Here is a 16,634-nt window from a genome sequence, read left to right as displayed (position 1 = left end):
GGAGTCTGAGCAATTTTGGGTACCCGGAGTCGGAGTTGGAGTCGTGGTTTTAGAAACTGAGGAGTCGGAGTTGGAAGATTTTTGTACCGACTCCACAGCCCTGCAATTTTCTGTTAGGTTTTCTGTAATGCTGGGTACACACAGATTTTCTGGTCGATTTACAGTCAGATCAATTATTTCCAACATGTTAGATTTATTATAGAAGTCAAAAAATAAGAAAAACGAGTGGAAGATAAGAGAATTGAGCAGAAAATCAAATGGTTAATAAATCAGGCGCCAAAACGAAAGCAAAAAAACGTATTGTGTAATCCCACCATAACAGAAAAATCTAACAGAAAATTGTATGGTGTGTACCAGGCATTAAGATAATAGGCACACAGGTCACTTAAGGTGCGTACACACGCACTACCGCTGGCAACGCCGGGTCCGCTGGACTCTCCCGCCGGGCGGACGTTCAGCCGACAGTAGTGCGTGTGTACGCGCTGTTGGCGGACTGATAAGGCTGTTTCTGAACAATCCGCTGAGAGGATCGCTCAGAAACAGCCTTATCAGTCCGCCGAAAGCACGTACACATGCACTACTGTCGGCTAGAGACCGCCCAGCGGGAGGGTCCGGCGGACCCGTCGTTTCCTTTTGTAGTGCGTGTGTACGCACCTTAAGTCACAGAAAAACCAAGACAAATCAGTTGATACATAAATATTTGATTTGCATTGACTTAGCAACAGATTCTGAAGCTTTCTTGATAAGTATTCCCCTCTGTGTTGTATCAGTATAATAAACTAACCATTATCCAGTTTCATTTGCAAACCGTCATCATCCTCTTCATCATCACCATGGTCTGACTGCTGCTCCATGGCAGTTTTCAAATGCTGTATAAATATTTCAATGGATGAAGTGAAGTGCAGTTCCTTGTTATTGAGCCAGTGAACTACGAAGCCTCCATAGCCTTCCTCCAGGTTAAACGCAACCCCAGCCAAAGACGACGGAATATCTGTGAGATTTACAACAAATATAGAGAATAAGTATTGCATCTTCTATTGCCATTTGTTAAAACATATGAATAACCATGATTGAGATATACAAGATAGATAGATAGATAGATAGATAGATAGATAGATAGATAGATAGATAGACATACTATCCAGCTGACTTAGCTTGCGATCAACCCAACCCAAGTCAGCTGGATAGTATACTGGTCGGGTTGTTGCCTTTAATGAAGGATTTGAGCCTTTGACCAGCCTTCGAATCCCAGCTCAAGCCAGTATGTAAACCAGTAAAGAGTTTTTGGGCAAGGCTCCCTAATGATCCTGGTCGCCCATGGAGCACACCCTAAGTGGCTGAAGCCCTGAAGTGCTTTCAGTCCTTGGGAATTACAAACTGACACACAATTACAGTCCCAGTTAGTAAGGAAAAAACATTACGTAAGCCAAATATTAATAAAACAAGCGCTACTTACCCGGGGCTTCCTTCAGCCCCAAGCTCCCAGCATGTCCCTCGCCGCAGCTCTGCACACAGCCATTTGCTGCAGCTCCGCCCGGCCCCCGGCGATGACGTCAGGTCGACCTCCAGGTCGGCCATTACTGCGCCTGCGCGAGCGGCGCTGTCCATCACCACCACGTGGACCGGAGCGGACGGCGCAGATCTACAGCGCCGTCCGCTCCAAGTGGCGGTGATGGACAGCGCCGATCGCGCAGCCGCAGTACAGGCCGACCTGGAGGTCTGCCTGACGTCATCAGTGCGGACTGGGAGGCAGAGGCGGCGATCGGCTGCGGGGAGAGCTGCGGCGAGGGACATGCTGGAAGCTTGGGGCTGGAGGAAGCCCCGGGTAAGTAGCGCTTGTTTCATTAATATTTAACTCCTTTAAAAGCTGTTCTGTAGTTGCAAAAATCTCTCACCTGTTCTCATATAATCTGTGATAAAGCAGTGTGTGTGGGCAGTGCAGAAACAAACAGTAAATCATTCCTCTGTGAATAGTAACAGAGAGGTGGAACCTTCCCACATGGTATAGATCTAGCCTGACACTGATACAAGCTGTTACACAGGCTGTAAACAAAGTAATTATTTCACACAGGCTGTGAAAAGAGACCTCTGAAAAGCAGTCTATTGTTGCTGGTTAAAAACTCTATAGGTATGCAGGGTTTACAGTTTCTTTGATATCTTACTTTTAAAAGATCACTGACCCATATTTTCCAACAATACTTATTATGGAGGACCTAAACTTGTGCACGCCACACAGTGAAACATTTTCATTCCACATGTGGCTGTAGAAATGCAGGGCACTAAGCGGTGTGTGGTTGTTTAGCTACATCAGAGTGTAGTTCACTTTATCAGTAGCTGTGAATGAGAGTCTGGCCTTCCCGTTCCTCTCTTACCGTTCCCTCATTACAGCATTATCACCCCCATTCAGATCTGCTGTCGCGGGAGGCTTCAGGAGCCTGAGTGCTCCAGAAGATGGGTGGCTCCGTACTGCAAAAGCATGAGCACGATGCCACGTCTCCGGGAGCTGTCGGGCTCCTGAAGCTGTCAGAGGATACTTAGAGGTGTATTCAACCAGTTTTGCTGCCATGACTGTGCAGCCAGCTACAAGCTCACAATCCCATTCTATAAGCCCTGAGCAGAATGCTGTCAGCATAGAATACAATAAGTTTGCATTTTCTTCACTCTTCTACTAACTGGCATGGCAGAACAATATAGTACATGTTGTAATATACAAAACAAAAAAAAAAGACTTTTTGTACATGTATGTAAATTACCTGTGTTGGGATTTATACTTGCTGCTATGTGAAAGTGACAGAGGGAATTAGCATGATGGGAAATGTGCCTGTGGGCCTCTTGCTGGCTGGGTTGACTTGGTAGTAATTCTGTGTGAGCAGCCAGGACAGAAGACCGTCTTCTGCCTCTTCTCAACTGTTTCAGATGATGAATTTTCTGTATCAGTAACAAGAAAGCGTTAAAGGCAATACAGTTATCTAGCTAAGAATACATTGGTAACAGTTCTTTGGAATCCTGCATTTGTGTTGCAGACTTGCTCATTGTTGCCTGACACAACTACCAGGGTACCATAGAGACAAGGAAAGATGCGTCGCATTTCAGACTGGGGACTCTATATAATGGAAGTAGTTTAATGAAGGAGATGTGTGCAGTGAAATGCAGTAAAGTGAAGCCGTGTTCAAATCCAATAATGTTCAAGTCATTTAAGAAAACAGAAACTTGTCTGCGGATGACCGTTAAATTGAAGAGAACACAAATTCCCATTGCTACGCTTTTAAGCACACACCTCAATTGAGAGGAATATGAATGGTGACATATTTATTTCCTATTCAAACAATGCCAATTGACTAGCTGTCCTGCTGATCCTAACACTCTATAGCCATACACCTTGGGCAAGCATGCAGATAAATGGTTTCTGGCTGAAGTCTGACTAGATTGGATGCATGCTTGTTTCAAGTGTGCAATTCAGACACTACAGCAGCCAAAGAGATCAGCAGGATGCCAGCAACTGGTATTGTTTAAAGGGAAACTGAATCAAGAGGGATATGGAAGCTGCCATATTTATTTACTTTTAAGCAATATCAGTTGCCTGGCTATCCTGCTAATCCTCTACCGCTAAGACTTTTAGCCATAGCCCCTGAACAAGCATGCAGCAGATCAGGCGTTTCTGACATTATTGCCAGATCTGAAAGATTAGCTTCATGCTTGTTTCTGGCATTATTCAGACACTACTGCATCCTAATAGACCAGCAGGACTGCCAGGCAACTGGTATTGTATAAAAGGAAATAAGTATGGCAGCCTCCATATATTTCTCACTTCAGTTGTCCTTTAAACAAACATGGCAGCCACCCTATCCCTCTCAAAACTCCATCGTATAATCACTGCTTCATAAAACCCAGTCTAATGTTGGGTATACACGATACGTTTTTCCGCTCAATTTCTCACCCAACCAGTTTTTCCGCTCGATTCTGCACTCGATTCTCTTATCTTCCGCTAGTTTTTCATATCTTTTTCCATTCAGTTCTATGAGGAATCGAGCGCAGAATCCATCGGAAGGAATATCGGACATGTCGGGAATCATCTAACGGATCTATCTATCGAGCGGAAAAACGTTTTTTGTGTACCCAGCATAATTAGGCTTTGTATACAAGAGCCAATTTTCAATAAAAATCAACAAACAATCTGATCAGATTGTCTGATCAAAAGAACATCTTTCTACAGATTGATCAATGTTCATTTTACACATTGCTGAGTGATTGAATATACTGGCAAATATCAGTCCTGTGCATATGCAAATAATCGGTCAAAGCAATCCATGGAAACTTGCGTGGAAAAAAGGATCAGTTGGAAGAATCACCACACCAAGTTTATACTGTTTCGGGTATATAGGAGTCCAGCAAAGGAAGGAACCCCTTTATCAAGGACCATGCAGTCGAACAATCAGTCAAGTGTTTTTAGGTTGCCATCATATCAATCACCAATCAAGAAATCAGACAGATAGATTTCAATATTTGCAGCATCAGCAGGGTTTGTTTACCTAAAAGGCATTAAAAATGCTGCTTCCCAGCAGTGGGAAGGTACACAGCATCAAAGTTAATCTGGGAGAGCCTTACGTCCTACATAGGCTTCCCCGGTCCCTCTCCCTCTCTCTGTTCATGCGCTGGGAGCCCCAAAGTTCTACACAGAACTCGCCCGCAACATGGAAGTACGGCTCGGCTCGCTAGTTCGCAGTGCGGACGAGCTGACTTGTGGGGTTCTCAATGCTGGAACGGCGAGGAGAAGGTTTAATCCGCAAAACATGGCAGTCTAATTACAGGTTGAAGTGAAAGTCCATTTTTGGTGAGAAACATGTAATGCTGGAAATACACGGTACGTTTTTGCCTCTCGATTGAGCCATTTAGATGGCTCGATTGATAATTTCCGTCATGTCCGATCTCCCGCCCGATCGATTCCGCGCTCGACAATGCATAGGGAAATATGGGAAAAGATAAGAAAAACGAATGGAAGATAAAAAAAATCACCCGCATAATCGTGTGAGGAAAACGATCGGGTGTGAAATCGAGCAGCAAAACCGTACCGTGTATTCCCAGCATAACCCTATCAGTTTTCTGTGTATATAAACACACAGACAATCCATAATGATACCAACACACAATGTCTATTCAGAAATGTTCATGCTGTCGCTAGTGTGGAAAATTTGCAAGTGTTCCTGCACCATGTGGCCAATTATTTATGCAGGAAGATTCCAGACTCACAAAGCAGTGTAATCTGTGCAGACCGCCAATTCTGGAGATTCATAGCTGGCCTCAAGCCAAATGGAAAAAGGTAATCTTCAATAACATTAACCTACAAAAAGATCTGTGCAGCACTAATACAGGTTTACAGTCATGTTTTAGCAAAATTGGATTTTCACTGTAAGCATGTCATCTAAGTTTGCGAAAAAATTAAAAAAAAATATTTATAGCAAAGAGTTGTCACGTCAGAGCTGTACCCCAGACGAAATAGGCTATTTTGATATTATCATAAAATAGGCTAAATTAATATGTATGGTAAACAGGTTTCATGAGGTAAAAATGTCTTTTTAGCCCAAGATTGCAATTCTAATAGAAATGTTCCCTTCACACGTCTCACCTCCAGAGCATGCTCAATCTTATCCTTTTGCTTTCCACTAAATGACAAGCTACTGCTGGAGCTGTCATGCTCAATTATTTGGCCTCCAAGAAGGCTATCCTCTGGCAAAAGGGTTTCAGCCCATAGGCGACAAATGCCATCCTGACAGGATGTAAGCAACACATTGCACACTGAGCCCCTGAAAGCAAAGGACAACACATATGAGAAAAGAATGCAATCAAAACATTAGAGGATGCTATTAGTAAAATCAGCGTTAATGAAGCAAAAGAATTAGCCATTTTGAGATTTCCAAGCAGTCCAATTTGCTAAAAAATGAAAATAAACAATTTAAAGGGAACCTAAACTGAGAAGGCTATGGATTTTTTTATTTTATAATACCAGTTGCCTGACTCTCCTGCTGATCCTGGGTCTAATACTTTTAGCCACAGCCCCTCAACAAGCGTGCAGATCAGATGCTCTGACCGAAGTCAGACTGGATTAGCTGCATGCTTGTCTCAAGTGTGTAATTCAGCCACTACTGCAGCCAAAGAGATCAGCAGGTCTGACAAGCAACTGGTACTGTTTAAAAGGAAACATCCATACCTCTTTCAGGCTTGGAACCCACTAGAGAGTTTTTTTTGAGTATTTAGGGAGCGCTTTCAATCGCTAGCGATTTCGCTAAACGCCCTGCCAATGTAAATGGATGGGACAGATTCCACTGGAGCGATTGTGGTTAAAGGAAATCGCAGTTGCAAGACATGCAGCATTTTAGGAGCGTTTCCATTTTAATGAATTTTATAGGAGCAGGGCAAACGCTCCAAAACGCTATCACAAATCGCTAGCGATTTTTTGTGGGTTTCAGGCCTCGGTTAAGATTCCCTTTAATGCTTAATTTTGTATATGCTGCTCTTGAAATTGCAATGACATAAGCACATTTTATTTAAAAAAAAGAAAAATGGTGCCAACCGCTGATCTCCAACTACTATGCAAAATTATTAATTGTATAATCTATTTAAACTCCGTGAACGACCAGCAAGTACGTATATGACGTTCTTCTGTATACAGAGGTACCGTAAGATTTATTGCACCTCAAGGAAATGTGTTCTTATTGCCTTTTAAAGCATGGTTAATATAAAATTCTGCAATGCTTAAAGAGGAATTGTTTTAAAAATGACATAATTAATAAAATTTCTTATTGTTTACAATATTAATTTATAGATTATTTAGTCAGTGTTTGGCCATTGTAAAATCTTTCCTCTCCCTGATTTACATTCTGACATTTATTTTTGGTGGTGAGTGGTGACATCTTTAGTTCTGCCAGGTGATCTGTACGGTTTGTTTGTTACTGACAGTTCTATACACGGAGGGAGATGGTGCTTGCTTGGCAGCTGGAAAAAGCTGTTATTTCCTACAATGCAATGAGGTTCACAGACAGCAAACTGTCAGGACCATGGTCATGACATCACACTGTGGGAGGAGTTTCACCACAATAACAGCTACACAAACCCCCCTGATGATCTATTCGCGAAAAGGTAAAGATTTCCCATGAGAAAGAGGGCATTAGCTACTGATTTGGATGAAGTTCAATCTTGGATTACATTTCCTCTTTAAGTAATCTACCAAATCACCACAGCTGATGTTATTTATATAAAATTCCTTTTTACCTTGCTCTCAATAGTTTTTGAAAGATCACTAAAAAGAATAATCATTTCTGCCCCTAAAACTCCAGAGCGCCACACTGAATTTGAATGAACTTTTTGCAAGAATTTCGACGTTGCCTGCTCTGCTCATGGCGATAAACACTTTCTCTATGTCAGAACCAATCTAAGGTGACAAATATCATTACATCTGCCATTCAAGCAAACCGTCATCCAAGCTGCCTCCTAAAGTGGACCTGAACTCTTGCACAGGACAGAAGAAAAAAAAAAGGAGAAATGCACCCTGTATGTATTTTGAGAGTTTAGCCTGTGTAATTCCCCCTCATTGGTGTCTAATCACTAGTTGTAATTTCATCACTCCCCTGTGTCACATGACTGCCACGGCAGATATGCCCATTTGAAAGCACAGGCTGTTAATAATATGTCTGCTTCCATGAATCAGGAAGTAGAAACTGTGCACATTTATTGTAAGATTTGTATAAGCTGTAACAAAGAAATGTGTTTTTGTTTAAAAGTTATTATCCTGTTGCGTTTATTTTTAGAGTAGAGGGGACGTTCAGAGTTTAGGTCCGCTTTAAGGTGCCTACACATGCACGAATACGGTCACATGTGTGGAATGGGATTGGATCACTCGAGCGAGAGTTTGGGGCTGAGCTCTGTACAGACACACATGTAGCCTAGAGGTAAGTGATGTATTCTGTTGCTATAGAGAGGAGTGAAGGGACGACAGAGCAGAAAAGATAAGGAGCACAGTGGCCTCAGCCTGTGCTTGGACAAGATGAACCAGAAGTCCGGTTCTCTTGCCCTCAAATCAGGAGCACATGCTGAGGGCAGGGGTCCAACAAGTCCTATGGTATCTGCCACCAAAATACCACAAGTCCTGTAAGTTGAGAGGCAGGATCTCCATTGATAACACATCCCAAAGATGCTCAATCAGATTACGATCTAGAAATTTGAAGGTAAAAGTAAACGTGACTTATCAGACCGCTCAGCGGATCGTTCAGGAACAGCCTTACCAGTCCGCCAACAGTGCGTACACGTGCACTACTGTCTGCTGAAAGGCCGCCCGGCGGGAGGGTCCGATGGACCAGTCATTGGCTTTTGTAGTGCTTGTGTACGTACCTTAAGAGACTGGTCTGCAAATATGAAGCACGCTAACAGGCACTTCCCCACTTTCCCACCTTGCATCAATATACCTTGTGATCTCTTACTCCTGTCACTCCTTCATTAGTTGTCCTTTCTTGGACCACTTTCTGTAGGTACTAACCCAGGGCTATGAAAACTACGAAGCCGGCCCATCGATAGAGGGACAGATTCCGCTCCTCTCCTCTTCTCCCTCCATCCTTTCAAAGATAAGCGCAGCGCATATAAAAAAGAAGCAACTTACCCAATCGCACTCTACAGTGTCGAGCTCCATGGCAATGGTGGCATCATGTGACCTGCTGTAAGTACCAAGCAGTGTGTCACATGATGGTGCCATGGAGATCATAGCTGGGAAGTGCGACTGGGTGAGTTACAACCAATCATTCCTTGCATGCGGAATTCAGAAGGGTGGGGAGGAGGAAGGGAGTATTTTTTCCTGCTTCGACACATCACCTTTGAAAACTGAATGTTGACTTGCTACCTAATATATCCTATTCCTTGAAAAATACTAACATAATAAAATAGTCAATGTTATTCATGTCACCTAACAAGACTTTTAATGTTGTGGCTGATAAATGTATCTTTTGTACTTTTGTCTTTTGTAGTTAAGTATCATGCCACTGCAACCAGATTCAAAAAGTGTGAACGTTAGTCCTGAGGAGTAGTAGCAAAAGCAAATTACTGTTATTACTCACAGCTACAAGGAATGAGAGGCGTTCTCTCTCCACATATAATAAACACTTACTCTAGCCATTATTTGCTCTAAGGGCATATCCTGCTGAACAGAAACAGGTAATCAACAAATTTTCATTAGCAAGCCACCAGTGGTAACACACTATATTGAACTACTTCTTTCTCCTCCATTCATGCATTTAAAACTGGATAAATCAATGGCATGGATTTTTACCTTGGCATAAACCTGCTTGTGTTTCTCCATGAAAATCCAATCACTGCCCGAGGGTGAGCGAGGTATACAAATGAAAAACTGACATCAGTCGAACTTCCTTTTTTTTCTTGACTTTCATGAGGTAAAAAAGAGGATTTCCAGCCAGTGAGAGGGTACCAAACTTTTAAAAGACAATCATCCTGTAAAAAGAGAGAGTAAATTGTATTTTTGTTAAAAAGTCAGTATGCCTGCTATCTGATCATGTCAACTAAACACATATTGAGTTTTTGCCATTTGCCGTTACCTAGAAGACACCCCTCGATTCCAGGCAAAGCAACACATCAAATTAAGTTATACAGTAATACTTTGTTTTCTTTTTTCTAAGTAACGCTGCAAGGTACAATCCACCTTCCCCCCCAAAAAAACTAGCTACTCTGTATAATAATCAGTAATTGATTCATAGCTGAACTCTGGCTTCTGACAGATATACGCATTAATTATAATACCGCATACCGTACATGAAATGTCTTAACGACAAACAGATTTTCAGTTCTACCCAGCCAACACAAATGATTTGGAATGTCATGTCATTAAGCTACCTAGTAGTGATGGGTCGTTCGCGAACGAGCCGGCTCTTTGCTGCGAACGACAAGAGCCGGTTCTCAGTTTTGAAAGACCCGATGCCTCAGCCGCCACACACAGCTCTGATTTGCTGTGTAATAAAGGGTGCTGAAGCATGCTGGGAGATGTAGTCCTCCTCTTGCAGCTTGTAGGAGTGTATGGGGCGGAGCAGAGCAGTAGCAGGAGGGATTGCCCCAGTCAGAGAAGCAGTCTGGAGTTGTCATGGAGACGGGGGCGGGGCTTTTACTCCGATTCTGAGTGGTGTCTAGTGATATTTAATGAAGAGCCGATTCAGAGCCGTAAGAGCCGGCTCTTTAATGGGAGCCGATTCAGAAGAGCCGATTCTCCAAGAAGAGCCGGAATTCCCATCACTACTACCTAGGGGTGGCACCCCTTTCCTAACACTTAATTGCCGGCCAAGATGTCCGTTACCGGTGACCTCGGTCGAGAACTGGAGTTTGCTGGCATGGAAAAGGCCAGAGGTTAGGTAACAGTAGGTAAGGGATCGTACATGGAAAAAAGGCACCCAAGAATTTGGGCACCAGGAGATGCAAACAGTAGAATACTGGTAATGTTACTCATATTCTACTTTCCCAACTTATCTATTACAATAACCCTCAGCTGACTTCACCTAACACAAAGCTACACCTAACACTACTAACTAGTAACCTCTTTTTTCCCAGGCGATAAAATACCACAAGTCGAGCACACTCTGGAGTCTCTGCGCCGCTAGCTAGAGTTCGGCTATATTATAGCCAAACAGCGACCCCTAAATTTCACGCTCTGCACTGCCATACACCTATTGCATTGCAGCCTATGCCACTGCCCAAATTATCAGACGGGCCCCATGCACATTTTACCTGGAAAAGGGTATGGATTATTATTTCTACATCCACAAGTGGTGCTGCATGTTAGCAACTATTGTGCATTTATAAAAATCTGAAAATTTCCACAGCACTTTACAAAGTACATAGTCATGTCACTAACTGTCCCTCAGAGACGTACAAAATACAATCTCTACTAGTGTTGCAATGGTATGAAACATGACGGTATAAGCAATAATAAGCTTAGCAGCATGCTTGTTTCTGGGGTCCAGGGAGTACCATACTCTTTCCTCATCACCCGGCTGGATGTTCTAAATGAATGCAGATACTGTATATACTAGTGTATAAGATGACCCATGTACAAGTCGAAGTACTCACTTTTTCCACAGAAATCAGGAAAAATTGAATGACTTGCGTATAACCCTGAGGTAGGAAATGCAGTGGCAGCAATTACCCCCATATGAATTGCAACAACCACCACTCTATAAAATGCAACAATCACCCCATGTGCAAGGCAAGAATCACTCCAGTATGGAACAGATAATGTATGGTAGTCTGCCGCAGCCAACAACATACAGTAGCACTGTACTAGTAATCATATTTACCGGTATTTACCTCTACAAGCCCAAGAGCACGAGTGCAGTTTTGATGCTGACAGGCTGCTGTGGCATACGCCTACTTGCTCCCAGCGCTGAGCTCACACAGATAAAGTACAGTTCTCCCACCTAATATTGCCCTGCTCTCACAGCTGTCCCACCTACTTGATTCGCCCAGTCAATGGGCGCAGCCGACATGGGACTTGACCATGCGGTGACACGCAAATGGTGGAGTATACGGCGATTAGAATGGTGGAGTGCACACACTTCAATGTGTAATACACCAGGGCCACCCACGTGCAGGGAAAGCGGGACCTGTGAGTGGCTGGATGGGCGAGTGGAGGAGCTCCTGTCCTCCAGAAACCTGACTGCATGCCTGGCATCCCATCCTTCCGGATTTCGATCCTGAGCATAGGCTGTATCAGCAGGCAGGCTGGTCAATGGCTGGCAGGCTGGCACAAAACAGGTGAGCCTACACATAGAAACGGCCATACTGGAGTTGGTGACTCGAGTATAAGTCGATGACTTTTGTGCACTTTTTTTTGTGTTCAAAAATTCGACTTCTACCTGAGCATATACAGTAAGCGTGGGTGTACACGTGCGTCTGTAAACCAGGTACACTGCTGATTGATCTAATAGAACTCTGCCATCTCAGTTTCCCAGTGTGTAGCCAGTATGAGAGATTTAGCCGGGGTTGGGCTTTAACCTACAAACGGTTATCAATTTCGCAGTGCCACGATTAGCAGTTTAACAAAAGAAAAAATCCTGCAGGACTTAAAAGACAAGAATAGGAGACATTTTTAGGCTTACATTAAAGCTAACACTGTAACACTGTGCAAGACAAAACGCGCGGTTTTAAGTCTTGCTCTGCTGAATTGTGTTCTGTGATATCGTGTCTGACCTCCCCACCCTCCAGCAAGCGACCCCTTGTTGAAAAGCTAATAATTGGAAGCTCTCTTCTCCGGAGAAAGAAACCTCTCCTGTCTACGCTATTCCACTGAGAGTATTGAAATGTTCACTTGGCGGAACCTCACCACAGGACTTTGATTAATTATGACCAAGCAACACTGCGCTGCTGCACTCAGAGATATGGGTTTTCATTAGAGATATGGGTTTTCATTGGTATAGAAAATAGAGTTTATTATGAATGTCAGTCAAGTCTAACAGATACTAGTGAGTAAAATACTAATGAAGCCAGAGGCAAAACGGCTATGAGAAAAACAAGAAGTGGTTGTACTTTCCTTTGTAAGGTACTTGAAGGGAACCTGAAGTGAGAGACGTGGTGGCAGTCATATTTATTTCCTTTTAAACAATACCAGCTGCCTGGAAGACCTGTAGATCTCTTTTGCAGAATACCTGAAACAAGCAAGTGGCTGATCTGGTAAGACTTGAGTCAGACAACCTGATCTGCTGCATGCTTGTTCAGGGTCTATGGCTAAAATTATTACAGGCAGAGGATCAGCAGCATTGTTTAAAAGGAAATAAAATGCATCAGCCTCCATATCCCTTTCACTTCAAGTGTGCTTTAAAACATAATGTGGGACCCTACAATAACAATTATGATGATAACCCTCACCACAAGAGGGGTGAGGCATGTCAGTCGTAGCTTAACAGAAATACAAATACTAATACCGCCGAAGATCCTCCCATTAGCGCTCCACCTAAAATAGGGGTGGTGCAAGCCTTAAAGGAACATACTCAAGGCAGGAAGAGTCCTGTCCACAAACAGTACAATGGCATAACAAGTACTGTAAAAACAGAAATGTATAAAAAAAAAAAGATATAGAAAGATCCTACTACTAAGGAGGTTATCCTAAAGTGACTGTTCTAACGATAACTGTGGACTAGCCAAAATATAGAAAGTAAAGCGGGAACTATACTACATGAGAAAGGAAGATATTAAAGGTGCATGAAGGCCACTGATCTAAATTAAGCACAAATCCCACCTATAATAAAGACCCATTAATTTCCTGGTCCCCAGTTTAAATATCCACTGCATATTATGCCCAAGCAGCTTCCTTTGAAGGTTGCCACCTTAGTGGTGAGGTGCACGCTCTCCAAACCATGGAACAAAAAGTGTGTCATGTAGCCACCATGGCATGTATGAAAATGTTTGGCCACATTAGATGGATTGGTGTACTTGAAAATGTAAGGAAGCCACCCCATCACTTACTTCTGACCCATCTCTGCCCCTGAGAAGTTCCTCCCTACTTTTAGCTAGTACCTTCTTTTTATCCCTCTCAATGGACCAACCATCCTCCCTACTTTTAGCTAGTACCTTCTTTTTATCCCTCTCAATGGACCAACCAGGATACCTAGCCTGTAATTACTGTCAACCTCAGCTATCTCATCGGGCAAGAGTTTAGTATCACAACAGTTCCTAGCGACTCTAGTCAATTCTCCTGTGAGAATTCCACAAATGGTATGCTGGAGATGGCAACTCGATGCCAGCCTTGTGGAATAGCCACTACATGGCTTATGATAGGTAGTGGTGGTAGTGGCTGAATCCTCCAACTTCAAATCCAGAAAGACTATATAAGTGCTGCCTACAGATGAGGTGAACTGGAGGTTAGAAAAGCTACAAAGTCATCCAACTCTCAAAGGGGACTCCTCTATACCATCAACGGATTTTCGATGCATCAATCATGCAATAAGATATGCTCACAAATTGATTTTCATCGGAAAGTAGGTTGAGCTCCTCCCACCACCCAAGGTACAAATTCCCCAGGGATGGTGAGAATCCCGCCCCATAGATGCTCCACGCTTTTGCAGAAAGTACTCCCCATTAAACAAAAAATAGTTGGTCACAAACTCAACTTCTGCTTTTATGAAGTACTTTAAATCACCTCCAAGGCTGCTATATCGATCCAGATGATACTGGAGTGCCCCCATTGTTGCCGAATGCAATAGGCTCAGTTTCTCCAACTCCCTAAATACAGGTTTGGTATCTCGAATAGATACCACAGAAGTATCTGTACCAGAGGCTGGAGGAAGGAATCTAATCACTCCCCAAGTCGCTCAGTGAGGGACCCTATTCTGGCCACAGTGGGCCCTCCTTTATGCACCTTGGAGAGATGGTGAAAAATAGAGGTTTTAGGGTGGGAGACAGTCAGAATCTGCCGTTCTTTTATCAAGTACTTCCAAAGAAACCCCATGCCTGATAAAGCTTTCATATTCCTATTTAGTAGCTGGGGGCCCCAGGAAGCCTGATGCAAGTCTCAGAATCAGTTAACTGATGAATTGCCTCCTGTCTGTAGTCCTGTGAGTTAAAGTGGACCCGAACTCTTGCACAGGACAGAAGAAAAACATAGAGAAATGTACCCTGTATGTATTCCGAGAGTTTAGGCTAATTCCTCCTTATTTGTGTCTAATCTCAAGTTGTAATTTGACTCTCCCCTGTGTCACATGACTGCCTATGGCAGATAAGCCCATTTGAAAGCACAGGCTGTAAACAATATGTCTGCTTCCATGAATCAATGATACAAGTCCGACTGGCACACCATGTCGATTCTCCAAACGAGTTTATTGTTTGCACAACATGACAATTGTTTCGGGGCCACGGAGGGTCCCCTTCATCAGATAAAGTGCAGACATACGGTATGTCTGCACTTTATCTGATGAAGGGGACCCTCCGTGGCCCCGAAACAATTGTCATGCTGTGCAAACAATAAACTCGTTTGGAGAATCGACATGGTGTGCCAGTCGGACTTGTATCATTGATATTGGATTGATGTTGCTTTCGCATCAAGACTGAGCACCCAAACTACACACGGTAAGGTGTGCCAATCTTAAACCTGAAATCGCACTGCTTCCATGAATCAGGATGTAGAAACTGTGCAGATGTATTTTAGGATTTGTATCAGCTGTAACAAATAAATGTTTTTGTTTAAAGGTTATTATGCGGCGGTGTATCTTTTAGAGCAGAGAGGAAGGTTGAGTTCAGGTCTACTTTAAGGACCACCACTGCCAGCATTCCTTATTCTATTACCATTCTTGTTTTATTGGGGGAGGTGATGGCGGCCCTCTACCCAGAAGACATATTTATTTATTTTTTCTCTCAAATCTGACTCACCCAAGTGTGTAATGTCTATCAATTCTTGAAAGACTTCCACAAAGCAGGTTCTGGTCTGTACAGGGTAGAAGGATGGATTGAAAAACCTGGGCACCTTGATGCCCTCCTCACCAACCCCCCTTCAGCTCAAAGCGAACTCAGCGCATAATCAGATAAATTGAGAAAAAAAATCCCATTTCTGTACTCGCTGAGGGTAAAGTCTCACACCTCCATCCAGTCTCCCTGCCCTTCTAGTCCTTCTGACAACGGACCCATAGGGTGGGTCCTGTGGGACTTCTTTCTGGCTAATTCGTAAAAAGTTGCCCTCTCCACATGTTCCCCCAAAGGGGCTACGGAGGTATCACTAGAAGGTGCTGTGTCGTCCCACCAAGAATACAGATGCAGGCGATAATCTGCATTCATCTGATCCATCTGATTTAGCATCTGACGCCTCGAACGCACTAAAGGACACCTGCTTGTATAGAAGTGTTTGTACTTCTGTGTCAGGTTAACTATGACTTAAAATGCGTCAGATCTTGTCGCTGTCACATACCATTGCTGTACTTTTATATGGATGAGCAATAAAGAATTCTGGTGTTTTATCCACATTGAAGGAGTGCGGAAACTTGCTTTTGTCTGGAGAAGTAACTGCCTGTAGTAACCAGCAAACCTTCACACCCACCCACTGCAGTGTAGCTGCAGATACAACTGAAGTGAAAACGTACTTATATATGCAAGTAAAGCTGTCTTTTTATCTCCCACAGTACATCAAAATGTTAAATGTGCTGCCTGCCTTAGCCGCACCCAGGCTATGCATATACATAGATTAGGATTTAGTTCGTGTTAGGCCCCTCCCATGGAGGATTGACTTCTTCGCAGTGGGAGGGACGAGTACTTAATAGGTTGCATGCAAGCTGTTACAAGAAACCAACATCCTCTAGTGGTAGACAGGTCATGTGTATGCTCGGTGTGTATTATATCCCACAAGTGGGGCTTGCACTCTTTTGCAGGTAGGCACTTGCCTGTTTTTAAGTAGCGCTGTTCATTTCCTTGCTATGTACTAATTTAATTCGTTTTTGGTCAGCTGCTCCCACTTAACAGCCATGCTTTTGGTGTATATGCAGAGCTTCTGTTTGGGTTCAAGGTGCGTTTGTAGTTTTTGAAGGGGCTCAGCGCATCTCTAATGGAGGCCATTCGGAGGCGGTCTGGTGTTGCGCTGATCCACCTTTTGCGCAATGGAACAGAACTGTAAA

At 43.4% G+C, this 16,634-nt stretch overlaps 1 protein-coding gene across 4 annotated transcripts in view; it reads right to left on the bottom strand.

Annotated features, from left to right (window-relative positions):
• Window positions 1-16,634, bottom strand: part of DMXL2 (Dmx like 2) — a 210,867-nt gene that overhangs the window by 118,879 nt on the left and 75,354 nt on the right. For all 4 annotated transcript variants that reach the window (XM_068275436.1, XM_068275438.1, XM_068275437.1 and 1 more), the window contains exons 7-10: window positions 9,311-9,489; window positions 5,624-5,801; window positions 2,754-2,928; window positions 785-991 (exon numbers count right to left, since the gene is read on the bottom strand). In XM_068275436.1, coding sequence (XP_068131537.1) covers window positions 785-991; window positions 2,754-2,928; window positions 5,624-5,801; window positions 9,311-9,489 — 739 coding nt within the window. The remainder of the gene's footprint in view (window positions 1-784; window positions 992-2,753; window positions 2,929-5,623; window positions 5,802-9,310; window positions 9,490-16,634) is intronic.

This window comes from Hyperolius riggenbachi, chromosome 3 (genome assembly GCF_040937935.1).
Source record: "Hyperolius riggenbachi isolate aHypRig1 chromosome 3, aHypRig1.pri, whole genome shotgun sequence".
NCBI classification, from domain to species: domain Eukaryota; kingdom Metazoa; phylum Chordata; class Amphibia; order Anura; family Hyperoliidae; genus Hyperolius; species Hyperolius riggenbachi.
The sequence above is the reverse complement of the archived record's forward strand: the minus strand, read 5'-3'. Positions and strand labels throughout refer to the sequence as shown.